This window comes from Stomoxys calcitrans, chromosome 2 (genome assembly GCF_963082655.1).
Source record: "Stomoxys calcitrans chromosome 2, idStoCalc2.1, whole genome shotgun sequence".
Taxonomy (NCBI): Eukaryota; Metazoa; Arthropoda; class Insecta; order Diptera; family Muscidae; genus Stomoxys; species Stomoxys calcitrans.
Genome location: NC_081553.1, coordinates 58,511,486 through 58,537,963, shown reverse-complemented (window position 1 = coordinate 58,537,963; position 26,478 = coordinate 58,511,486). Strand labels below are relative to the sequence as shown.

General features: G+C 37.9%; 1 protein-coding gene across 3 annotated transcripts; it reads right to left on the bottom strand.

Annotated features, from left to right (window-relative positions):
• Positions 1–8,280: 8,280 nt before the first annotated feature.
• Positions 8,281–26,435, bottom strand: LOC106080663 (odorant receptor 49a). 3 transcript variants are annotated; one of them, XM_013242109.2, is made up of 5 exons: positions 26,210–26,435; positions 12,813–13,656; positions 8,756–8,957; positions 8,544–8,699; positions 8,281–8,490 (listed from the first exon to the last, which is right to left on the bottom strand). In XM_013242109.2, exons 2-5 carry the CDS (start codon positions 13,610–13,612, stop codon positions 8,431–8,433), a joined length of 1,218 nt encoding a protein of 405 aa, XP_013097563.2. In that variant the 5' UTR covers positions 13,613–13,656; positions 26,210–26,435; the 3' UTR covers positions 8,281–8,430. The 3 variants fall into 3 exon arrangements, with proteins under 3 accessions (XP_013097563.2, XP_013097561.2, XP_013097562.2); XM_013242107.2 differs by lacking the exon at positions 26,210–26,435 and adding an exon at positions 15,942–15,975; XM_013242108.2 differs by lacking the exon at positions 26,210–26,435 and adding an exon at positions 15,917–15,965.
• Between the last annotated feature and the right edge of the window lie 43 nt (positions 26,436–26,478).

Below are 26,478 nucleotides of genomic sequence, written 5' to 3'. Positions count from 1 at the left end.
CTCAAATCTGCTGCAAAGATTTCTTTGTGCCTTCAAATGATGTATGAAGTAGTAACTCTTAAGTATGCCTATGGCATTGTAATTCAAATCGTTGAATAATCTCAAGAGTAAAGGCAAGTTATGAGCACCCTCGACAATCTCCTGCAAAATCTCATCGGCCACAAAATAGGTGCAATAGACACAACATATCAAAGTTAGAAAAAAGTAGATCTTCATTAGCAGTCGCATAAACCACATACGTTGTTGTGGCACAAAATCTATGTCCAATGTTGTGAGTAAAAGTTTGGGTAGGCTTATGAAATCCTCAAAGTATCTTTCGATTTCAGGCATTTTAGTGTGAAATAGGTGAGCGATGCGAAGGCAGAATAGTAATACTAAAAAATAATAAAAATTTATTAATATTCACTTTTTTCTTATGTTTTAATATTTTATTTCACAATAGTTTTTTTTTTTTTAATTTTTATAATTTATTTTTCAAATATTTTTCATTTACATTATTTTTTTTAATTCAATCTAAAAAACAAATTTTTCTTAATACTTTTTAAAAATTATTTTAAATATTTTATAAAACAAAGATTTAATTATTTATTACTCTACAGTCTTTAAAAATTGGGATATTGAGTTGAAATTTGGCACAGATTCGTATTCATTCCATACGCAGGTTAAGTTCTTTTTAAACCGATCTGCAGATTTTGGGTTTAAACCCATGTAAGCCACATTTGTTGTTCGATTTTGCTGAAATGTATAACAGCGAGTTCTACCAAGACTCCCGACATCAGAGCCTAATATGGTTCAGATCGGACCACATTTCGATATAGCTACCATATACACCGATCTGGCTATTTAGGGTTTTAAGTCCATAACTTCTGCATTTATTAACCAATATCACTGAAATTGGAGGAAGAGATCTGTATTAAGCCTCCCGACAAATCCAAATTTTGTTCATGAACAAGAAACAAGAACTAAAAAACAGGGGCAAACTTCTCACATGTCAATGAGTCCAGTTCGATTTAAATTTTAAGCTCAATGATAAGGGGCCTCCTTTTTATAGCCAAGTGCGACACCTCTTAGGAGAAAAGTTTTTACATGTCATAGTACCTCACAAATGTTGCCAGCATTAGGAGGTAAAAACCACCGCTGTAAATTTTTTCTGATGTTCTCGCCAGGATTTGAACCCAGGCGTTCAGTGTTATAGGCGGACATGCAAAACTCTGCGCTACCGTGGCCTCCAGTCCAATCTGAAAATGGTTCAGATCGGACCATATTTTGACCTAGCTGTGATATAGTCTTAGCCATTGAAGCCTAATTTATTACGTGATTTCGTTGAACAGTGACTTGGCCTCCTACTGTTTGAAATGCAAATGATTCAGAACGGACTGTTTTTAAATATAGCTGGCCTGTATACCGATCTGCGGATTTAGGGTCTTTAGCCCATAAGCCGCATTAATTACCCGATTTCTCTAACATTTGAAACAGTAAGTTGTTTCAAGCCTCCCGTCATCCGACTCGAATATGGTCCAGATTGGACCATATGCATCATATACCGCTGCCATATACAGCAATCAGCCGATTAAGGGCTTAAGCCCATCACTGCTGCATTTTTTACCTGATTACGCTGAAATTAGAAAAAGTGAGTTGTATTAAGCCTCCCGACATCTATTTTAAATTAAAAATGGTTCAGATCGGACCATATTTTGATATAGCTGTCATATAGACTAATCCTCCGAATTAGGGTCTTAACTTGTACGATTTTGACGAAATTTCCTATTTACATTTATATTGACGTAATAAGTTTTCTAAATAAAAAAAAAATTACTTTTTTGAAAAAAATAAAAAAAAATCTTTCCATTTCCTAAACCACCAAAAGAATAATTTCTTTATACCCTCCACCATATGTAAATGGGCCATATCACTATTATCCGATTTGTCTGAAATTTGGCATTACGCGTTTCGGTATGACTTCCAACAAATGTGCGATGAATGTTGGAAATCGGTCCATAGCCTGATAAAGCTGCCATATAAACCGATCCCCCTATTTAGGGTTTTAGGCCCATAAAAGCCACATTTAGTATCCGATTTTGCTGAAATTTGAGACAGTGAGTTGTGTTAGGCCCTTCAACATCCTTCGTCAATTTGGCTCAGATCGGTCCAGATTTGGATATAGCTGTCATATAGACCGATCCCCCGATTTAGGGTTTTAGGCACATAAAAGCTACATTTATTGTCCGATTTTGCCGAAATTTGGGACAGTGCGTTCTCTTAGGCCCTTCGACATCCTTCGTCAATTTGGCTCAGATCGGTACAGATTTGGATATAGCTGCCATATAGACCGATCCTCCGATTTAGGGTCTTAGGCTCATAAAAGCCACATTTATTATCCGATTTAGCTGAAATTTGGGACAGTAAGTTGTGTCGGGCCCTTCGACATCCTTCGTCAATTTGGCTCAGATCGGTCCAGATTTGGATATAGCTGCCATATAAACCGATCCGCCGATTAAGGGTCTTAGGCTAATAAAAGGCACATTTATTCTCCGATTTTACTGAAATTTAAGACAGTGAGTTGTGTTAGGCTCTTTAACATCCTTCGTCAATTTGGCCTAGATCGGTCCAGATTTGGATATAGCTGCCATATAGACCGATCCTCCGATTTAGGGTTTTAGGCCCATAAAAGCTACATTTGTCCGATTTTGCCGAAATTTGGGACAGTGCGTTCTCTTAGGCCCTTCGACATCCTTCGTCAATTTGGCTCAGATCGGTACAGATTTGGATATAGCTGCCATATAGACCGATCTCCCGATTTAGGGTTTTAGGCCCATAAAAGCCACATTTATTATCCGATTTTACTGAAATTTAAGACAGTGAGTTGTGTTAGGCTCTTTAACATCCTTCGTCAATTTGGCCTAGATCGGTCCAGATTTGGATATAGCTGCCATATAGACCGATCCTCCGATTTAGGGTTTTAGGCCCATAAAAGCTACATTTGTCCGATTTTGCCGAAATTTGGGACAGTGCGTTCTCTTAGGCCCTTCGACATCCTTCGTCAATTTGGCTCAGATCGGTCCAGATTTGGATATAGCTGCCATATAGACCGATCTCCCGATTTAGGGTTTTAGGCCCATAAAAGCCACATTTATTATCCGTTTTTGCTGAAATTTGGGACGGTGAGTTGTGTTAGGCCCTTCGAAATCCTTCGTCAGTTTAGTTCAGATCGGTCCAGATTTGGATATAGCTGCCATATATACCGATCCTCCGATTTAGGGTCTTAGGCTCATAAAAGCCACATTTATTATCCGATTTTACTGAAATTTAAGACAGTGAGTTGTGTTAGGCTCTTTAACATCCTTCGTCAATTTGGCCTAGATCGGTCCAGATTTGGATATAGCTGCCATATAGACCGATCCGCCGATTTAGAGTCTTAGGCCCATAAAAGTCACATTTATTATCCGATTTAGCTGAAATTTGGGACAGTAAGTTGTGTCGGGCCCTTCGACATCCTTCGACAATTTGGCTCAGATCGGTCCAGATTTGGATATAGCTGCCATATAGACCGATCCGCCGATTTAGGGTCTTAGGCTCATAAAAGCCACATTTAATCTCCGATTTTACTGAAATTTAAGACAGTGAGTTGTGTTAGACCCCTCGACATCCTGAGTCAATTTCGTCCAGATTTGGATATAGCTGCCATATAGACCAATCTCTCGGTTTTAGGTTTTGTGGGCCATAAAAAGCGCATTTATTGTCCGATGTTGCCGAATGTTTGGGACAAAGAGATAAGTTAAGCCCCTCCTCATATTTCTGCAATTTGGTCTAGATCGAACACGATTTGCATATAGCTGCCATATAGGCCGATCTCTCGTTTTAAAGTCTTGGCCCCATAAAAGGCGCATTTTTATTCCGATTTCACTGAAATTTGACATACTGACTGATGTTGTGCTTTTCGATATCCGTGTCGTGTATAGTTCAGATCGGTTTATTTTTAGATATAACTACTACCAATATTTTGTTATATACAATTGAACAATGACTTTTACTTATTAGTATTTGGTCCAAATCGGAACATGTAGTGATATAGCTGCTATGATGCTTAAGGTATGAGGTGGTGGGTATCCAAAGTTCGGCCCGGCCGAACTTAACTCCTTTTTACTTGTTTTATATTACAAAATAATCATTTTTTTTTGCTAGATTCTCACTTTTTTTCTTACATTAAAGAATAATTCTTTCCGATTCCTGGTTCAGATAATCTACTTTCAAATGCCTTAACAACACTCAACATTGATTAGTACAAAGGGTGTCCTTTTATTTACATTTGGACTTATTCATTCAACATTCATGCCATAATTAAAACATTATACCATAGGGTAGGAAGGTAGTGTCCAATTTAATTTGTCCCATTATGTGTTATTAAAAATTTAATAATTAACCAAAACATTGACTAACTTAAAAGGACAAGCATTGAGAGCAATTGCTATGAGGATGTTATCATGTGTGTTTATGCTTTAGCCTAAATTTCAAAATTTTAAGTAAACAATTTTATTTGAATTACTCTTTACGTTATTGGAAGTTTTCACACATTTGTGATGACTTATAATATTGATCTAGAGATTCTCTCTTGTAGTGCTGAACCTCACGCTCTAGATCTTGTAGATCTACCTTTAGACTTCTGGGCGGTGGATATCTATCCACAAGATGATCATTCGGATGGTCTCTGCGATAGCAGCCCAAAAGGTATTGCTTAGGCAGCATGTAGTTATGTCTTCGCACTGTTGGGATCTTTGTCTCCTGATGGAGGTGGTCCACATGAGAGCTGCGTAGACAGCCCGTCGCAGTTCGGAGGGCGGCATTCTGACAGATCTGAATATTATTCGACTGCTTGTCACAAAGCTGACGAGACCACACTGGTGCTGCATAACTTACCACAGACCGGCCAATTGCTTTGTAGGTGGTCAAGAAGGTTTCATTGGCTGCACCCCAAGTGCTGCCAGCAAGTGACTTGAGGACCTTGTTTCTACTTTTGACTTTATCGCAGATTGCTGTGGCATATGGAGAGAATGTGTAAGAGCTGTCAAATGTGACTCCCGAGTATTTTGAAATACTTGATGGTCGGATTCATTTCTTCATCGACCATCGCAGTCAGCTCAGTATTCACCTCACGCGTATTTGTAGCGAAGAATGTGGCTGAAGATTTGGTGGCAGATATTTTCGGATTTCTTGCAGCGAAATATGAGGCAAGTTCGTTAAGGTAGACGTTCAACCTATCGCAGATGTCAACAATGGGTGGGGGGACCTGATGCCATAATCGTACAATCGTCCGCACAAGATAGGATCTCCATGCCGTCTGGAGGGAGTGGACTGGAGGATATGTAGAGGTTAAACAGTGCCAGAGATATCACACCACCTTGGGGAACTCCCTGTTTCACTCTACGGTGCTTCTTATCTCACACAGAAAATTCGCAACCCAGCGTTTAAGGCCTGGCTGGAGGGACATGTTGGCGATTTCCTCAAATAGTTTGGCATGGCTGACCGTGTCGAATGCCGTGGATAAGTCCAGTGCCACGAGGGGGAGGTCCATTGCCTAGGCTGATTGAAGCCACGGCAAATGTGTGTGGTGACGTACATGCAAAGCTGTTGTTTTGCTATGAAGTCTTCGAAATCTATGTTGATGCTCGGCGAATGGAAATTCTTATACGAGGCTCGGGAGGAGTAATGCCTCAAGTGTCTTTGCTACTAGTGAGAGAAGGGAGATCGGTGTGTACGTCTCCCCCAAACTCGGGTCCTTTCCAGGCTTCAGTAGCGGGATCACTATGCCCATTTTCCAAACATCGGGAACTATAAGAATTTTCAAAGACAGAGGACAGTAGTAAAGTACTCAACTCCAGGTTAATGCAGATTTTTTAACATCAATGTAGAGGTTCGTTGGGGCCCAACGTCTCGGATGACATTCGTAACTTTGCCCACGGTAAATTATGATGGCTGTCCACCGGCTCGGAGACCACGGGATGCACAATAAATTGACGGTTGAACAACACCTCTTAGGATCAGTCACGGTTACTTCACCAAAAGTGACTGAGGTCCTGTCATCCCGTCTACCTGGGTTCGAGAGTGACTTAGCAGTAGACCATAGTTTGCCTCAACCGGTGCCTAAGTTTCATTTGTGTTCCAGTCACAAATTCCGCTTATGTTCAAAGACAGGTTGAGGACAGTAGTAAAGTACTCAACTCCAGGTTAATGCAGATATTTTAACATCAATGTAGAGATTCGTTGGGGCCCAACGTCTTGGATGATTTGGCGCCACGGATGACATTCGTAACTTCGCCCACGGTAAACTGTGATGGCTGTCCATCGGCTCGGAGACCACGGAATGCACAATAAATTGACGGTTGAACAACAACTCTTAGGATCAGTCACGGTTACTTCATCAAAAGTGACTGAGGTCCTGTCATCCCGTCTACCTGGGTTCGAGAGTGGCTTAACAGTAGACCATAGTTTGCCTAAACCGGTGCCTAAGTTACATTGCTCCAAGTGTTTCAGCCACAAATTCCGCTAATGTTCGTTGACTACTCTGGTTATTTCCAGATTCAGCTCGCTGATTCTGAGTTCAGTAGGGTCCATACAACGAAACCCATCACGCTCGTCTGCGAGTATCACTGCCTCCGCTGGGAAATTGGCCCGCACTTGGGGTATTCGACCGGCTGCTATGTTAATGATGTCTCGGAATTTCCTCTCGGCCACTAGCACATGCGAGGTGGTCGGTCGATTGTGAGAATTTTGTGGAGGTGGTCTTACCCCAAAGAGATGACGGCTTGCCAGGATACGTCGCTCAAGAGTTCAGGGTATGCAATGGAAATGAAGCCCGAGCTGCTGCACCTCCTCGTAATCCTAGTGGGGGCATCCTAATTCACCGTGCAAAACGTGGAGCCTTTAATCTGCTCTGCCAAAGCTATGCCACGCTGGTCGTTACCTAGGGGAGAATGCCATGAAGTGTGATGCGCATTAATGTCCCCTAGAACCAAACGATTATGCCCAGATAGTAACCCACTTATGTCGGGATTGTAAGCTTGGCCATTAATTGGGACACAGCTACCAAACGGCGGTATGTGCACGTTGTATAGCTCTATCTCGGCAGTAACGGACCTGACTGCTATCCCCATGCACTCCATGTAGGGGTCACTAGCGCTAAGCGCAGGCGAGATGGGTCTGTATTGAACGGAATGGTGTATCATGAAGAACAATACTCCACCTCCATTCCTTGAGCGATCCTTAACAACTGTGCAAGCTGCAGGTGTTGGTTAGCTTTGTTTTCTGGATCGCTGTGACCAATATACATATTCCTCCGACTCATAAAATCTACAATCTCATCGATCTTGTCACGGAGACCGTTGCAGTTTAGTTGCAAAAATGATACATTTCCCGGCACTGGCATGGCAATATTGGGGCTGGGATGCTGCTGTTGCGTATATTGCCGCACGGGAGAGGTCGGGGGGTCACATAGTCCGATGACGAGGACGCAGGAGGCGTCGTCGACGACGCTTTTGACCCACTGCTGACTATGTTCGCACAGCACCTTGCAATATATCCAGTATGACTATACTCCCGTAGTGAAGTGAGGCCAGAGCAAGATCGAAAATGTACCCCCTCCATGCACTGGCTACACCTCACCGACACCGACATATGATGGGGGCGGGTCTGGCAAACCGAACAGAATCAGGGTACGGGGTTCTTTTCAGTGCCAGCACTGACCAGAAGCGTGCGGGAAGGCACTCCGGGATGTGCTTCTCCCATGACGAAAAAAAGACGAACACGTACACTGAGACGGAAGCCCTTGCCGATGAAGAGTTCCATCGGGTCAATCCGGTGCGTGCAACCGGCTGCCCATTGGCAATATTAGTGATTGGTCCCTGTGTACACCTTAGTATGAGTTTACTTAAATGAAATAAGTTGACTGAGCTGTTAAACCAATGGGTCGAGTTTTGAGGACTTAATTCATTCCAATGACCTGTTTAATTGAAGTAGGGTTCGCGGACTACACCGCTCTAACTTAGGTTGTAGATTTGCGTACTTTAAAATAAAGTTTAGCTAAGCGCCTTTCATGTTAAAAATAGGTTATTAATGGACCTTTTTCTCGATTTAATGCAAAAGGAAATTGATTCTTTAAATAATTATTTCGAACGTGATGGTAACATCATGTTGCTTGGAGCTAATTAAAGGCTTTTTCCACTTTTCCAGATTTAAATATAAGAATTTTGTAAAAATAGTTTGCTTTTATTATATAAAGGGTGAAGACTACAGTTTATTTTGATAAGTGCAGATACTAATTTCACAATTTGTCAAAATTCACCATCTACTGAGTGTACAACACATTGGCCGAACTCAATATTTAGGAACTACCAAAAAATTATATTTTTAATGGTTTATAATAATGAAATAAGCTTCTTAGTTTGGTTCCATCATTGTCCTCCAAAGGGTAAATAATTGAAAAGTCATGCGCATAACCTAAAAAAAGGATATGGAAAATTAAAGTTTCTTAATATCAATCCTCAACAAACCGATTCGAAACCCTTTAGGTTTGTTGTTTGAAAACCTCCAGCGTTTATTTCGCACTGACGTTGAGATCGCCCTAGTATGGCCAGTATGGACTTCTTATAGCTTTGACACCCATTGTACCAAGTTTGGCTATAAGCAGCTTCTCCTATTTCCAAACTCTTAAACGAATATTTTTATTTGAAACTCACTGATTTCAATACAATTGTCAGTTTACCTTGTTTATTATTTGCTGACCATAGTAGCATACCATAAAATATTGTCCCAAACTTGTGGGTAAAAATGCCAAATATCCAATGACATCTTTACCCAGTCCTTCGGTAAGTAAATATACTGCAGCACAAAATAAGGTAGCCACCGTAGAGAAAAGCATGACCAAAACGAGTAAACTGAAAATTTCCTTCAAGTCGTCGGCCATTCTGAAAATTGAATAAAAATTTAATGAAAGAAATCAAACATACATGAAAACAAATAAAAGCGTGCTAAGTTCGGCCTGACCGAATCTTGAGAACCCACCACCATAGATTCTGCAAAAAATTTATATAAAATAAATCTAGTTGGAGGGCATAATTTTATTCTACATACCAAACTTCTGTCAAACCAGCAAAAATTAATGCTTCTAGGAACCGACAAGGATGATCGAGAGACCACTTTACATGGGAGCTATATCAGGTTATAGACTGATTTAGACCGTATTAGGCACAGTTATTGGAAGTCATAACAGAACACTGCATGCAAAATTTCAGCCAAATCGGACAAATATTGAGGCTTGTAACGCCTCAATAAGTCAAGTCGCGGAATCGGTTTCTATGGGAGCTATATCAGCTTATAGACCGGTTCCGACCGTACTAGGCACATTTATTGGAAGTGATAACAGAACACTACATGCAAAATTTCAGCCAAACCGGACAAAAATTGCGGCTTGTAAGGGCTCAAGATGTCAAATCGGGAGATCGGTTTATATGAGAGCTATATCATGTTATAGACCGACTTGGACCGTACAGTTCTGTTGGAAGTCATAACAGAACACCGCATGCAAAATTTCAGCCAAATCGGTTCAGCCAAATGAGGCTTTCAAGGGTCAAAAGAATTCAAATCGGGAGATCGGTTTATATGAGAGCTATAACAGGTTATTGACCGACTTGGACTGTACAATTGTTGGAAGTCATAACAGAACACCGCATTCAAAATTTCAGCCAAATCGGACAAACATTGAGGCTTCCAGGGGCTCAAGAAGTCAAAACGGGAAATCGGTTTATATGGAAGCTCTATCTAAATTTGAACCGATATGGCCCATTTGAAACCGCCAACGACTCACATCAATATAATTTATCTGTGCAAAATTTCAAGAGGCTAGCTTTACGCATTCGACCGCTATCGTTATTTCGACAGACGGACGGACTTGCTCGACTTAGAGCGTCGAGACGATCAAGAATATTTATACTTTATGGGTCTTAGACGCATATTTCGAGGTGTTACAAACGAAATGACTAGGTTCGTATACCTCCGTCCTATGGTGGTGAGTAGAATAAAATTTCAAACTGATCTGTAAGTTATTAAATCCCAAAAGCAGCAGTTTACGCTCATATAGCAAAGTTTTGAATTACCCTTTGTCAGAGCAAGCCCTTTTCATAGTTCTCTTTAACATTTAACATATTTTAAGTGAGTGAGTAGAATAAAATTTCAAACTGATCTGTAAGTTATTAAATCCCAAAAGCAGCAGTTTACGCTCATATAGCAAAGTTTTGAATTACCCTTTGTCAGAGCAAGCCCTTTTCATAGTTCTCTTTAACATTTAACATATTTTAACTTATTTTCTGCAGGCACTATTTGCTAAGACTTATATCTATGGAAACACTATTATGGCCATCAAAAAAACCTTTTTGGGGAGATACTTGCATTTTAAGTTTTATTGGGTTGTCCAAAAAGTAATTGCGGATTTTTCATATAGTCGACGTTGACAAATTTTTTCACAGCTTGTGACTCTATAATTGCATTCTTTCTTCTGTCAGTTATCAGCTGTTACTTTTAGCTTGCTTTAGAAAAAAAGTGTAAAAAAAGTATATTTGATTAAAGTTCATTCTAAGTTTTATTAAAAATGCATTTACTTTCTTTTAAAAAATCCGCAATTACTTTTTGGGCAACCCAATAGTACTACTAGCTAGTCCGGTGCGCTTTTAAGTGTTTGCGGTTCCTTTCCACATGGTCCAAATTTGAAACTAATATCTATTCGTATTTAACTCTCAAATACCTTTCATTAGAATCCTATACTGTCCCGTTTGGTATACATATCCATTTGGGGCATAATGTTGGCCCCTTAGACTTGACCCCAAAGTTTTAAATAAGTTTCGTTTTTTAGTTCCAATCACCATTCTTTTGATACCCATATTGCCCCAATTGGAAAACGTGTCGTATTTGGGTTTTTTTTAGTGTGGGTCGAGCCCCCCGGCACTTGGGGTCAAATTATTATGTCAAGTTCGTATTCTAGTCTTAAACACCTTTCATTTGATTCCCATATTGTCCCAATCGGTTAACATGTCCGTTTGGGTGGGTTTTGGGGTAGGGCGTCCCTCTCGGTTATTTGACTCAATAGTTTTGAAGCAATTTTGGGTTACCATAGATGTGTATTTATGTACACATCTTCGAGATCTGCCGTTTTTGAATATTAGGGTTAGGGGGAGAGTCCGCCCCATCGCCGATATCACAAAATGAAGAATCCTTTTTTCACCGGGGTGCCGAACTGTATCATCTGTGAAAATTTCATGAAGATAGTCTTTAAATTTAAAATGTTTTACTTATTTCAAAGCTTGTTTATATGGCTCGAAAACATTACCAAAAAAGTTTTTACTTTTTTCTTTTTGTGTGAAACAATCATTAATTATAACCTTCACCATAGGATGGGGATCTACTAATTTCATCATTCTGTTTGTAACTCCTTGAAATATTTCTCTGAGATCCCATAAAGTATATATACATATATTCTTGATCATCATGTAATTTTAAGTCGATTTAACCATGTCCGTCCGTCCGTCCGTCTATCTGTTGAAAGCACTTTCGAAGGAGTAAAGCTAGCCATGTTTTGATATAGCTGCCATATAATCCGATCGTGGATCATGACTTCTTGAGTCACTAGAGGGCGCAATTCTTATCCGATTTGACTGACATTTTGCATGAGGTATTTTGTTATGATTTCTAACAACTGTGTTATGTGTGGTTCAAATCGGTATACAACCTGATATAGCTGTCATATAAGCCGATCTGGGGTCTTGACTACTTGAGCCTCTTGAGGGTACAATTCTTATTCGATTTGACTGAAATTTCTGATTTCTAACAATTATGTTAAGTGTGGTTCAAATCGTTATATAACCTGATATAGCTGTTATACAAACCGATCTTGAATCTTGACTTCTTGAGCCACTAGAGAACGCAATTTTTATCTGACTTGGCTGAAATTTTGCAAGAAGTGTTTTGTTATGACTTTCAAGAACTGTGCCAAATATGGGTTTAATTGGTTCATAACTTGATATAGCTGCCATATAAACCGTTCTGGGATCTTGAGCCTCTTGAGGTCGCAATTCATATCCTATTTGGCTGACATTTTGCATGAAGTGTTATGAATTTCAACAACTGTGCTGAGTATGGTTTAAATCGGTCCATAACCTGATATAGCTGCCATATAAATCGGTGTGGAATCTTGACTTCTTGAGCAACTAGAGGGCGCAATTCTTATCTGATTTGGTTGAAATTTTACAAGAACAATGACTTCCATGAACTGTACCAAATATGGTTCATTCATTGGTTCATAACCTGATATAGCTGCCATATAAACCGAAATTGGATCTTGACTTCTTGAGCTTCTAAAGTTCGCAATTATTATCCGGTTTGGCTGAAATTTTGTACAACGACTTCTCTCATGACCATCAACATACTTGTCAAACATGGTCTGAATCGGTCTATAGTCTGATACAGCTCCCATACACACCGATCTTCCTATTTAACTTCTTGAGCCCCTAAGGGCGTAATTTTTATGCGAATTGGCTGAAATTTTACACTGTGGTCTCCAAAATTCATTTCAATTATGGTCTCAATCGGACGATAACTTGATATTATAGCTCCAATATCATAGCAATTCTTTCCTTTTGTCTTATGTTTGCCTAAAAAGATATACCAGGAAAAGATCTCGACAAATGCGATCCACGATGTCTAAGATTCGGCCTGGCCGAACTTAGCAAGCTTTTACTTGTTTTTAGTAACATTTTTTTTTCTATACTTACTCCAATAAAATTTGATGTTTCTTTACCAAACTGGCAATCATTTTCGAATCTGTTGATGACTTTGCGGCCACGGGTTCATAACTCTCCAGAGAACGGGATACATAATCGAAATGCATGCACAATTGTATGGCATAGGCAACCAGCCAGACATCCGGGCAAATATTAAAGACAATGGCATAATGGCTATTCATTACCTCCATGGAATAGATGAGAATGTAGGTTAAAGGACTATGATGGTCAATAACATACGACTGTTCCTCATACAATTTGTGATAGGTGAATTGGGCATCGGCATAGCCCACTTTAAAGAAAGCTATGACATACTCTATCAATGATTCGGCCAGAGGTGAAAAGAGAATAAGGGCAACTGCTCCAAAATACATATACAATATGGTGGTAATCCATCTGGGCCAGAAATTCTCATTGACACGATAGGCAAAACGTTCCACTATTGTCTTGGGGAAAATTTTCTCAAATCTGCTGCAAAGATTTCTTTGTGCCTTCAAATGATGTATGAAGTAGTAACTCTTAAGTATGCCTATGGCATTGTAATTCAAATCGTTGAATAATCTCAAGAGTAAAGGCAAGTTATGAGCACCCTCGACAATCTCTTGCAATATCTCATCGGCCACAAAATAGGTGCAATAGACACAACATATCAAAGTTAGAAAAAAGTAGATCCTCATTAGCAGTCGCATAAACCACATACGTCGTTGTGGCACAAAATCTATGCCCAATGTTGTGAGTAAAAGTTTGGGTAAGCTTATGAAATCCTCAAAGTATCTTTCGATTTCAGGCATTTTAGTGTGAAATATGTGAGCGATGCGAAGGCAGGATAGTAATACTGTAAAAGTTATTGAAAAATTAAAAAAAAATAAAATTTATTAATTTTCACTTTTTTCTGATGTTTTAATATATTTAATACATTTCACAATAGTTTGTTTTTTAATTTTTATAATTTATATTTCAAATTTCTTTCAATAAATTTTTTTTAATTTAATCAACAAAATAAAAAACATATTTTTCTGAATATTTTTTAAAACTAATTTTCAATATTTTATAAAATAAATATTTAATTTTTACCCATTTCTTAAATTTTGTATTTTTATACCCACCACCATAGGATAGGAGGTATATTCATTTGGTCATTCCGTTTGCAACATCCATTTCCGACTCTACAAAGTAAATTTCTTAGATAATCGATCCGTTTGTCTGTCCGTCTGTTGTAATTACACTACAGTCTTTAAAAATTAGGATATTGAGTTGAAATTTGGCACAAATTCTTATTTCTCCCATACGCAGGTAAAGTTCTTCAGGGGCCAAATCCGACAATACGAGTATTCGGATATAGACTGATCTGCAGATTTAGGGTCTGAAGCCCATAAAAGCCGCATTTGTTGTTCGATTTTCCTGACCCCCGATATCCGAGCCAAATATGGTTTAGATCGGACCACATTTAGATGAAGCTGTCATATACACCGATCTGGTGATTTAGGGTTTTAAGTCCATTACTTCTGCATTTATTAACCAATATCGCTGAAATGAAGAAAGAGAGCTGTATTAAGCCTCCCGACAAGTCCAAATTTTGCCCATGAACATTCCACTAAGGAACAGGGGCAAACTTCTCACATATCAATGAGTGCAGTCCGATTCAAGTTTTAAGCTCAATGATAAGGGGTCTCCTTTTTATAGCCGAGTCCGAACGGCGTACCGCAGTGCGACACCTCTTTGGAGAGAAGTTTTACATGGCATAGTACCTCACAAATCTTGCCAGCATTAGGAGGGGAAACCACGGCTGAAATTTTTTTCTGATGGTCTCGCCTGGATTCGAACCCAGGCGTTCAGCGTCCTAGGCGGACATGCTAACCTCTGCGCTACGATGGCCTCCGTAATAATATTTTGTTATTAGACCACTCAATGTTCGTGTCGAATTTGGTTCAAATTGGACCATATTTCGGGCATAAATTATCCATTTTTCACCGGATTATGAAGAAAGGTGGTTTACATATATATCCGAGGTGGTGGGTATCCAAAGTTCGGCTCGGCCGAACTTTACTTGTTTTTTTATAATTAAATTTTTTATTTTTTTTATTATTATTTAAAAACTATTTTTTTTTTTCTTTTTTTAATTAGAGTAAGAAAAGAAAAAAAGATAAAAAAGATGAATATTTATTTTCACTTTACATTGTACTTTTTCACAGTTGAACACATGTTTTCGGGAATACATTTTTGAAAAACTTCAAAAATCTTCACTATGATAACATAATACTTTTACTAAAATTGTTTCATAAGTTTTTTTTTCTTCACGATCTATAATCTTAAAAAAAACGCCTAGGTTCGAATCCTGGCGTGAACATCAGAAAAAATGTCCGCGGTGGTTATCCCCTTCTAATGTGGTACTGTACCATTTGGTATGACAGCCATGTACAAACTTCTCCACAAAAGTTTTCGCATTGTTGCACGCCGTTTGGGCTCGGCTTTAAAATGGAAGGCACCTATCAATGAGCTCAAAACTTCAATCAGACAGCACTCATTGATATATGAGAATAGAATGCTCATGGGCAAAATTTGCAATTTGCAGTGCCAACCTTTAAATGAATTCTTAAGTGTGTGTGAAGTTATGTAATGAAGAAAACTGAACGAAACTACAGAAACAACACTCAAAATAAACCATAAATACCCGAAGAAGGTATTATTTATCTTCAAACTATTTTAAAATTGAAAAAAACAAAATATTTGTGTTTTTTATATATCTCTTATTTTGGTAATTATTTTATTTTAATTCCCCACATTTTTTTTATTTATTTTTTAAAATTTTGTTTAATTTACTTTTCATTAGAAACAAAGATTTTCAACTTCTTGGAATTAATTTTTTAAATTTATACTTTTCTGTTAATTTATTTTTGTCTCATTTTCAATATTTATTTTTTGTTTTTTATTATTTCTGTAATTTTTTGTTTGATTTTTCAATATTGTTACATAATTAATTTTTACTTCCTTATTTTGACTGAATACTTTTGCTCTGCTACTTTTTTTAATGATTAAGGGTTATTATTTTACAAGATAATCATTTTTTTTTGTTAGATTTTCACTTTTTTTCTTACATTAAAGAAAAATTCTTTCCGATACCTGGTTAAGATGATATACTTTCAAATGCCTCAACAACACTCAACATTGATTAGTAAAAAGGGTGTCCTTTTATTTACACCTGGACTTATTCATTCAAAATTCATGTCATAATTAAAACATTATACCATAGGATAGGAAGGTAGTGTCCAATTTAATTTGTTGTCCCATTATGTGCTATTAAAAATTTAATAATTAACCAAAACACTGACTAACTTAAAAGGACAAGCATTGAGAGCAAAAGCTATGTGGATGTTGTATTGTGTGTTTATGCTTTAGCCTAAATTTCAAAATTTTAAGTAAACAATTTTATTTTAATTACTCTTAACGTTGTTAGAAGTTTTCACACATTTATAATGACTTAAATAACAATTTAAAAATTGCGAGCACTTTTATATAATGGGAATATGTATTGATTTCGCCATTCTGGTGATGAAATATTGTTGATATTGGACTAGAGAAGTACGCGTGTTTGACATTTCACTCAGTTTTGGTATTGAGTTTTGTAATGATTTGCAACGTTCATATCAATTGTAGCACAAATTGATGCATATCCTGATAAAAATCCCACATACTTTCTTCTTCCTTCTTCACTTCTTGATCACCTTGTTATCTAGCATTTACATTCCAACTTTCTTTGATTCTGGTCCATTGTGCAGCATTACAATTGAAAAATATGTTTACCCAGAATTAGGATTTATTTTTTACAAATAAATAGGCATTGATGAATAGCTTACAACATATTTATAATGTCTCATTCAATTTAATAAAAAGTTTTTACATCCAGAATACAATGAACATAAATTTCCCCAGAGACTTTACCCGCAGTTCAAAAATTATTTTGAAAAATGTCTTTAATCGAAATAAAACCTTTAAACGTTAAATGCATATAAACATCATCACATTGAGAGACGACCACAAACGACAATCATTTTCCTTAAATATAAATTCTCATTATTAAATAAATACCCTTGATATTTCCTTCCCCACCCCCTCTATCATCACTCATTGCATAGAATGAATTTCACAAAATATTTCTGCTTCTTTTAATTTTGGGGGGAAATTATCGCTACTCACTTTCATTTCGATTGATTTCCGTTTTAAAATTCGATTTTATATCGCAGCATCACATGCACAACAATAACAACCACGAATTGTCAACTCTCCTCTGAGAGATAGGGAGAAAAAACTGTTCATACAGTCAATAGTGTGTGTGTGTGTGTGTTAGTGAGTATGATGTTAATGACATTGCCTTTGGTGGTGTAAATAAAAAAAAGAGCAACAATGCAACCAACGACAATAGACAATAGAAGATGAAAGGAATACCTCGGAAAAAAAACGAAACCATTTTTCCCGAAAGTCATTTTCATGACAGCGACAGTCGTCTCAAATCGTTTGAATGTAAACACAACCTCACAGATTCATCATCAACAACAACATCCTAACACCCTCAATACAGGTCTCTCCTCATTCGCTTTGGCTTCAACATTAAAACGTTGATGCATCTGTTACAGGGATGATAAATTTTGGTACTGAAATAAATTTTGTAAAAAAAATATCTACAAATACTAGAGGTATTAGCAAAAAGGATGAAAATAAAAAAGAAGTTGCAGTGCTCTCAAAATGTGACAGCAACTGTCAAGCTTATAGACTCAAACACGGCTGAACCGATTTTCTTGAAATTTTCCCAGATGGTGCATAATGATCCCGTTGTGATAATAGGGTGCTAAATTTTTTGATATCTGAAGGGGGGTCGGACCCTCCCCCTTACCATAATTTTCAGAAACGCCAAATTTCGGAGATGGGTGGTGCGGATTTAGCAAAATTTTGTGTGGTCAAAAACAAAAATTTCGTATCCAAATTGTTGATGGGGTATCAAGGGGTATCGCAATATGGGGCTCAAATATTTGGGGGTAAAATACGAATCCAATATCCCGAATGAGCTTATCGAGCTCAAATAAAGTCTTTTAAGAATGGAGTAAATTTAAAATCCCAACATAATTGAACCTAAACCCTCCGAGCGAATTCACAGTTCAACATAGCTAATATGGGATTCAGATAAAGACTTTTTTATTGTTATACTGTTAGTCAAGCAATATACATATACTACAAGTTTGTTCCAGCTGGTTTCAAATAAAAAGTACCTTTTGACAATTTTGTACCATTTTAGCACTCCCTATTCTCATCCCTGATATCTTCTGTGAGATTGAGGGTGTTTTGTGTTGCATCTGTATGTGTGCGCACCTATGTTCCTCTGTTATTGTGTTATTGCAAGTGCGTTTGTGGGTCCTTCGATGCCAGCCATTGACTGACTGACTGCGTTGTCAGAGAGCCAAGTCAAAAAGGCTAGACACGAATATTATCCATCAATTTACTTTGTTAGACGACTGACTGTTTACCCTTGATATAAACTCGCTTAGCTATGATGCACCTTTTGTTGATTTTCCTTATTTTTTGTTTTGTTCCAACGCCAAGAGCGTTTGTATTGGGGTTTAGTTCAAAATCTGTTCAAATTTCATTGACATTGTGTGGGATTGTGGGTATCTATGTATGTGTCACTTGAATTGACATACGAAATTAATCAAAGGACAGAGGTCATTGGACATCAGTAACCGCGACTAATAGGATTCCTTTTCATATATGAAATGATTTATTAAAAACAATTAATTTATTAATGTGGCAACCATTAGATTTTTATTGTTGATGTTTCTTTTGTTGTAACCGTAAGGCACTTGAAATTTTTTAAAAGGAATTTAGTCTAGCTTGAATTACTGCAATTGATTATTATTTTTTTTTTCTTATTTCTAGGTATTTTGTTAGGTTGTTAGGAAAGAAGTATATCTTTAGTACAACGATCGAAAAATTAGAACTCACAGTAGGATCTCCATTAATGAACTAATAGGCTTTGCAGCGGTATGGTAGTTTGCAGCACCAGATTTGCATGTAGTGATAATTACAACGACCTTCGCTGTTTTTGGGGAGGCCATCGTAGTGCAGAGGTTAGCATGTCCGCCTATGACCCTGAACGCCTGAGTTCGAATCCTGCCGAGCGTATCAAAAAAGAATGTCAACGGTGGTTTTCCCTCCTATATGCAGCTAAAGGAGGGAACGACGTACCGCAGTGCGACACCTCTTTGGGGAGAAGTATATATAGGGCAAAGTACCTCACAAATAAATTTATAAGATTTTTTATAAAACACAAAAAACAAGATAAAATTTATATTTTCATAAAATTTTCGAAAAAAAATGTGATTTAACAAGTAAAAGAAAAAAACAAGTAAAGGCGTGCCAAGTTCGGCCGGGCCGAATTTAATACACCCTCCACCATGGATCGCATTTGTCGAGTTCTTTTCCCGGTATCTCTTCTCAGACAAAACAAGTAAAAAGACTTTAAGTTCGGCCGGGTCGAACTTTGGATACCCACTACCTTGGGTATATATGTAAACCACCTTTCGTAAAAACCGGCGCATAGCTGGCAGCTATATCGAAATATGTTCCAATTTGAACCAAACACTAATAAGTACAAGTCATTGTTCAATTGTGTATAACAAAATATTGGCCTATTTAGAAGCTATATCTAAAAATAAACCGATCTGAACCATATACGAAACGGATGTCGAAAAGCCTAATAAAAGACACTGTTTAAAATTTCAGTGAAATCGGATTATAAATGCTCCTTTTATGGGGCCAAGGCAGCTATATCCAAATCGGGACCGATTAAGTAAAGTTGCAGAAAAATGTCGAAGAGCCTAACACAACCTCAAATCGAGAGACCGGTTTATATGTCAGCTATATCCAAATCTGAACCGATCTGGGCCATATTGCAGAAGTATGTCGAGGGGCTTAACTTAACACACTGTCCCAAATTTCGCGACATCGGACAATAAATACGCCTTTTATGGGCCCTAACCCTTAAATCGAGATATCGGTCTATATGGCAGCTATATCCAAATCTTGACCGATCTGGGCCAAATTAAAGAAGGATGTCGAAGGGCCTGACACAACTCACTGTCCCGAATTTCAGTAAAATCGGATAATAAATGTGTCTTTTATGGGTCCAAGACCCTAAATCGGCGGATCGGTCTATATGATAGCTATATCCAAATCTGGACCGATCTGGTCCAAATTGAAGAAGGATGTCGAAGGGCCTAACACAACTCACTGTCCCAAATTCGAGCAAAATCGGATAATAAATGAGGCTTTTTTTCTCTTTTTTTAAAGACTGTAGCGCGATTTCAACAGACAGGCGGACGGACATGGCTAGATCGTCTTAGATTTACGCTGATCAAGAATATATGAACTTTATAGGGTCGGAAATGGGTATTTCGATGTGTTGCAAAAGGAATGACAAAATGAATATACCCCCATCCTTCGGTAGTGGGTATAACAAAAAGTTCGACCGGGCTGAATCTTGAGTACCCACAAGCATGTATTTCGCTAAATTTTTACCTTTATTAACTGAGTTTGTATTTGAGTTTCAGGGGGACCTATATCACCATATTGATCCAAATTTCAGCCAAATCGGATAAAAATTGAGGCTTCTTAGGGCTCAAGAAGTAAAATCGGGGGATCAATTTTTGTGGGGGCTATATCTGTTTATTGACCGATTCCGATCATACTCAGCATGAATGTTGGCAATCATAATTTAAGTCTTTGTTCCAAAGTGTAGCCAAATCGGATGAAAATTAAAGCTTTTAGGTGCTCAATAACTAAAATCGGGGGATCAGTTTGTATGGGGGCTATATCCAAATCTGAACCAATGACCTACATCAATAAGAAGTATCTGTGCAAAATTTCAAGCGACTAGCTTTTTGTGTTCGACCGCCATCGTGGTTTCGACAGACGGACGGACAGGGCTAGATCGACTCAGAATGTCGAGACGATCCAAATCGGACAAAAAATTGAGGCTTCCAGGGGCTCAAAAAGTCATATCGGGAGATCGGTTAATATGGGAGCTATATCAGGTTATAGGGCGAATTGGACAATACTTGACACAGTTGCTGGAAGTATTAAAAGAACGTTGCATGCAAAATGTTAGCCAAATCGGACAAAAATTGCGGCTTGTAAGGGCTCTAGAAGCCAAATCGGGAGGCCGGTTTATATGGGATCTAGTTCAGGTTATAGACCGATTTGGACCGTACTTGACACAATTGCTGGAAGTATTAACAGAACACTGCATGCAAAATATCAGCTAAATCGGACATATATTGCGGCTTGTAAGAGCTCAAGAAATTAAATCGGGAGATCGGTTTATATGAGAGCTATATCAGGTTAAAGACCGACTCGGACCGTACTTAGCACAGTTGTTGGAAGTCGTAACACAATACTACACGTAAAATTTCAGCCAAACCGGACACAAATTGCGGCTTCCAGGGGCTCAAGAAGTCAAATCGGGAGATCGGTTTATATGCGAGCTACATCAGTATATAGACCGATTTGGACCGTACTTACCACAGTTTTTGGAAGTCTTTTACAAAACACCACATGCTCAATTTCAGCCAAATCGAACAAAAATTGCGGCTTGTAAGGACTCAAGATGTAACATCGGGAGGTCGGTTTATATGGGAGCTATACCAGGTTATAGACCGATTCGGACGTACTTAGCATTTCAGCCAAATCGGACAAAAATTGCGGCTTGTAAGAAATTGTATTAATGTAGGTCATTACGGATTGCAAATAGGCAATATAAGTTCAGATTTGGATATAGCCCCCATATAATCTGACCTCCCGATTTGACTTCTTGAGCCCTTAGAAGCCTCAATTTTCATCCGATTTTACTTATTTTACTTTATTTAAATTTGGAACAAAGACTTGAGTTATGACTTCCAATATCCATGCCAAGTATGATCCGAATCGAACTATAAACAGGTATAGCCATCATGTAACCATCCCTAGATTTGACTTTTTCAGCCCTTAGATGCCTAAATTTTCACCTGATCATGTTTTAATCCATTATAAATCCACCCACCGTGGTGTGAACTTGTCCGCCTGTCACAAGATAATACCGATATCGAGTGCATCGGAGTGGACCCCTATTTTCCTCCAGCATTCGAACCCCAATCCTCCCTTTCGGAAAAACGAATCCTGAATATTTTGTACCAAATCAATCCTAAATTTGTTTTGATTTCATCTAAGAAATTTTGGAATAGCTATAAGATCTCATACAGCGGCTTTACCAGTTTCGAAACATTTTTTTTTAAGTAGCATCATTAAAAGCGTCCAAAGTAGTTTTTAACTATGATACTCCATTAAAATCCTCTTATCTGGCTCAGCACACAATAAGGCATTTTTTTTTTTCAAAAATCCCTAGACAACTTTATTAGAGTCACTTCCCTTTTTGCCTTTGTATGATAAGGATACGTCTTCATTCAAATGCAATCAACACCAACAATGGCCAAAAAGAAGATAATGTGACACAACAATAACTGCCGCAGTAGTGTTCGGAAGAAGTCAGTTAGGCGCCGTTAAGACATTAAAACTGGGTATTGGTTGTCATGCTATCTTTATTACCATGCAACACCTTTGCAGGGATCATTTGGAGTAAATGGAGATGTCTATGAACTAGAGGAACATAAATAGCAGTCTTTTATTTAACACCCTAGAGTAAGATTTATTTTCCTTCTTCTATTTAAATAACCTTTGATTGAAGGTTAGAGATATGTAGCAATGACAGTAATGGAAACAAATATTATCCTTCAAAACTATTCAAAGAACCGTCAACCGTTTCCTAGCGAGAAAAGGAGTTATAACCTTATAAGAAATCAAAGTTTTGATAGAAAATCCATTAAAAAATCAAAATTTCAATTAAAAATGAAAATAGCTTCCACCTTAAGGATTTTATTAAAGGATGCTCTTCTAACATTGGCTTACTTTGTCAAGGTTAGTTGCCAGCTCTTCCAACAAATCTGCGCCACTCTACGTTTTGTTTGAAAACATGACAGGCATGTATTAAGGTCTTAAGGAATATGAGACACCATACTCACCAATCAGCAACCAACTCCTCCTATCGAACATATGCAACAAGTTGTCGTTCAAACATTGAGGTATTCAAAGACTTGCTTGTTCAAAAGGCTGTAGTCGTCATACATATTTGTTTCGTTGAGCGAGCGAAGTATGAAACAAAGGAAGTGAGAGAAAATGATTTTCATACACTTGAGTGGAGGTGAGTTTTGATGATAATGCCGGGTATATTAGGGTGGGTCTATTAAAATGAAGATTTATTAAATTGCTACATTCCAGAATTAGAACAACAGAAAAAAACAAGTGAAAGCATGTTAAGTTTTTAAGTTTGGCTTTGCCGAATCATATATACCCTCCATTTGGATCGCATTTGACAAGTTCTTTGAATGAACTTTTCACATAAAGCAGAGTATTCTGTTTTTAGTTGTGTAAACCTTCAAGAAAATATCTTAATTTACTTTAAGATATTTACGGTAAATATTCTCCACCAACGTAATCTTGCCATCATGTTACACTAGGATTAATTTGTGCCTAATTGCTACTTTTAAGTCATTAGCCTAAACAAGTAAAAGAGTGACAAGTTCGGCCGGGCCGGGCCGAATCTTGGTAATCCACCACTATGGATTCTGCTAAAATATGGGAGCTATATCTAGTTCTAAACCGAATTGAACCGTACTTGGTGCAGTTTTTGAGAGTCATAACAAAACACTATATGCAAAATTTCAGCCACCCGTTTTGTAAGGGATCAAGAAGTCAAATCGGGAGATCGGTGTATGTGAGAGCTATAACATGTTCTTGACCGATTTGAACCACAGATGTTGGGAGTCGTAACAGAACACCATGTACAAAATCAGCCTAATCGGATGAAAATTGAGGCTTCCAGGGGCGCAAGAAGTCAAATCGGGAGATCGGTTTATAGGGATCTATATCGGGTTATACACAGATTTAAACCGTACTTGGCACAGTTGTTGGAAGTCATAACGGAACACGACATGCAAAATTTCAGCGAAATCGGAAAAAAGTTGCGGCTTCCAGAAATTATAAGTCGATGTAGCCATGTCCGTCCGTTTGTCAAAAGCACGCAAACTTTCGAAGGTGTAGTGCTAGGCGCTTGAAATTTTGCACAAATACTTCTTTTCAATGTAGGTCAGTTGGGATTGTAAGTGGGTCATATTGGTGCATGTTTTGATATAGCTGCTATATAAACCGACCTTGGATCTTGACTTTTTGAGCCATTAGGGGGCACAATTCTTACCCGATTTGGCTGAAGTTTTTCATGAAGTGTTTTGTTATGACTTCCAAAAACTGTGCTATACTTAGCTTAGGTTCAAATCGCTACATAACCGGATAAAGCTGTTATATGAACCGATCTTGGATTTTGACTTCTTGAGCCACTAAATGGCAACATTATCATCCGTTTTGGCTAACATTGTGCATGAAGTGTTTTATTGTGACTTTCAAAAACTGTGCTAGGTATGGTTCAAATCGGTACATAACCTGATATAGCTGCCATATAAACCGATCTGGGACTTCTTCAGCCTCTAGGGAACCCAATTGTCATCAGATTTGGCAGACATTTTGTACGACTTCTCCCATGACTTTCAATATACGTGTCCAATATGGTCTGAATCGATCCATAGCCTGATACAGCTTCCATATAAACCGATCTCCCGAATATGCTTCTTGAGCCCCTACAAGGATATCTAGCTCCAAATGCAAAGAAAAAAATCAAATGTTACCAATTTTGGTACCGAAATGTATGAATTTTTAATAGACCATTTAGTCACCAATCAAATATTTCTTAGTTATACCTATGTGCCAAATTTCAGACCTCTAGCGCCATCTATCTTGGTATTTTTACCAAATGGTACCAAACTGTGCGAATGGTGAATAGATCATTTAACCACCCATCATATATTTCTTAGTTGTACCACAATGCCAAATTTCAGACCTCTAGCTGCATCTGAACAGAAAGTACCAAACGGTACCAACATTTACGATTTTTAATAGAACATTTAGTCATCCATCTTTTATTTCCTAGTTGTACCTACCGTCCAAATTTCAGACTTCTAGCTCTATCTATTAAGAAAGTACCAAATAGTACCAATTTTGGTACCAACAATTTCGAATTGTGAAAAAATCATTTAGTAGCCTATCATATATTTCTAAGTTTTACCTACATGCTAAATTTCAGACCTCTATCTGCATCTGCACAAAAGTACCAGACCTCTAGCTCCATCTATAAAGGAAGTACCAAATAGTACCAAAATGTACGAATTGTGAAAAAAATCATTTAGTAGCCTATCATATATTTCTAAGTTTTACCTACATGCTAAATTTCAGAACTCTATCTCCATCTGCACAAAAAATACCAAATGGTACCAAAATGTACAAATTGTAGAAAAATCATAGTCACCCGTCATATTTTTCTTAGTTGTACCTGCATGTCAAATTTCAAAGCTCTAGCTCCATCTGCAATGAATGTATCAAATGGCACCAATTAAGGTACTAAACGTACGTTTTCCCCCATTACCGGTACTATTTTTCCATATGCACCAGATGTCTTTTGAGTCAAATTTCAAAATTCTACCTCTTTCCATCTGCCCGGTACAAAGTTTGCCCATTTCCCATTTTTTAGTACCTAAATGTACAAACTTCTAAAAACTCTTAAAGTCGCCAACTAAGATTGCCATAGTGTACCTAATTGCCAAAATTCAGAGCTCTAGTTCAATTTACAAAGAAAGTACCAAATATTACCAATTGCAGTACTAAACGCACTATTTCTCCCATTTCCAGTACGATTTTGCAAAAATTTTGCAATCAAACCTTATTTTTTTGAGACGCTTTTTAATTTGAGCCCATGAACATAATTTTAGCCCTTTGCGTACGCGCTGAGCAAATATGTACCATTTCGTACTTGGGGGTAGTTTTTGGTACCTAAACGTTCCAATATCACTAAATCCAGCCTTCTAGCTTTAGCCGTTTGGTCTGGGCAATGATCAGTCAGTCATAAGCCGGTCAGACGGACGGACATATTTCACTATGGTGCCGATGAGATAAAGAAACCCAATTATCGAAACGCATCAACCAATGGGGTGACATGTGTCCTGTCTTGTCTGAGGAACTGGCAATTTATTTTCTTCAATACTCATTTAACAATCTTTCCTTTGGACGTTGTATTCGCTTGGCCATTAAGCTCGACTTGAAAAACAATGAAACATATAGATTTATAATATAATAATGAACATCTACGAAACCACTGTCTCAAATTATACCTCCTCAATCGAAAGAGATCAACTCGCATGTCTTACATTTTTGTATTCACCATATGAATGACAAACATGTTAAGTAAGCTTAGGACAAGTTCGATGCTCGTTATGGGCTCTGAAAGACTTCAGCGCCGAGATGGTTGTTCGTTTGATTTAATTTGGTTTTTCTCGTTCTGTTCGACGGTTAAAGTACGCTCGCGAAATTCTTCTTTCCATCTTTCCCGTGTTTGGAAGGCCAATCATGCTATGTATACGCTATCTACTCTGAATGAACGGTCCGCGCAACCACTGTCTTAAAATATACCACCTCA

Bases quoted from the DNA above. Each gene is read 5' to 3' on its own strand.
- LOC106080663 (XM_013242109.2), bottom strand. From the start codon at position 13,612: ATGCCTGAAATCGAAAGATACTTTGAGGATTTCATAAGCTTACCCAAA. The intron at 8,958-12,812 runs GTAAGTATAGAA...TTCAATTTTCAG, and splicing joins AAACATCAAATTTTATTGGA to AATGGCCGACGACTTGAAGG. The intron at 8,700-8,755 runs GTAAACTGACAA...TATTCGTTTAAG, and splicing joins GTCAGCAAATAATAAACAAG to AGTTTGGAAATAGGAGAAGC.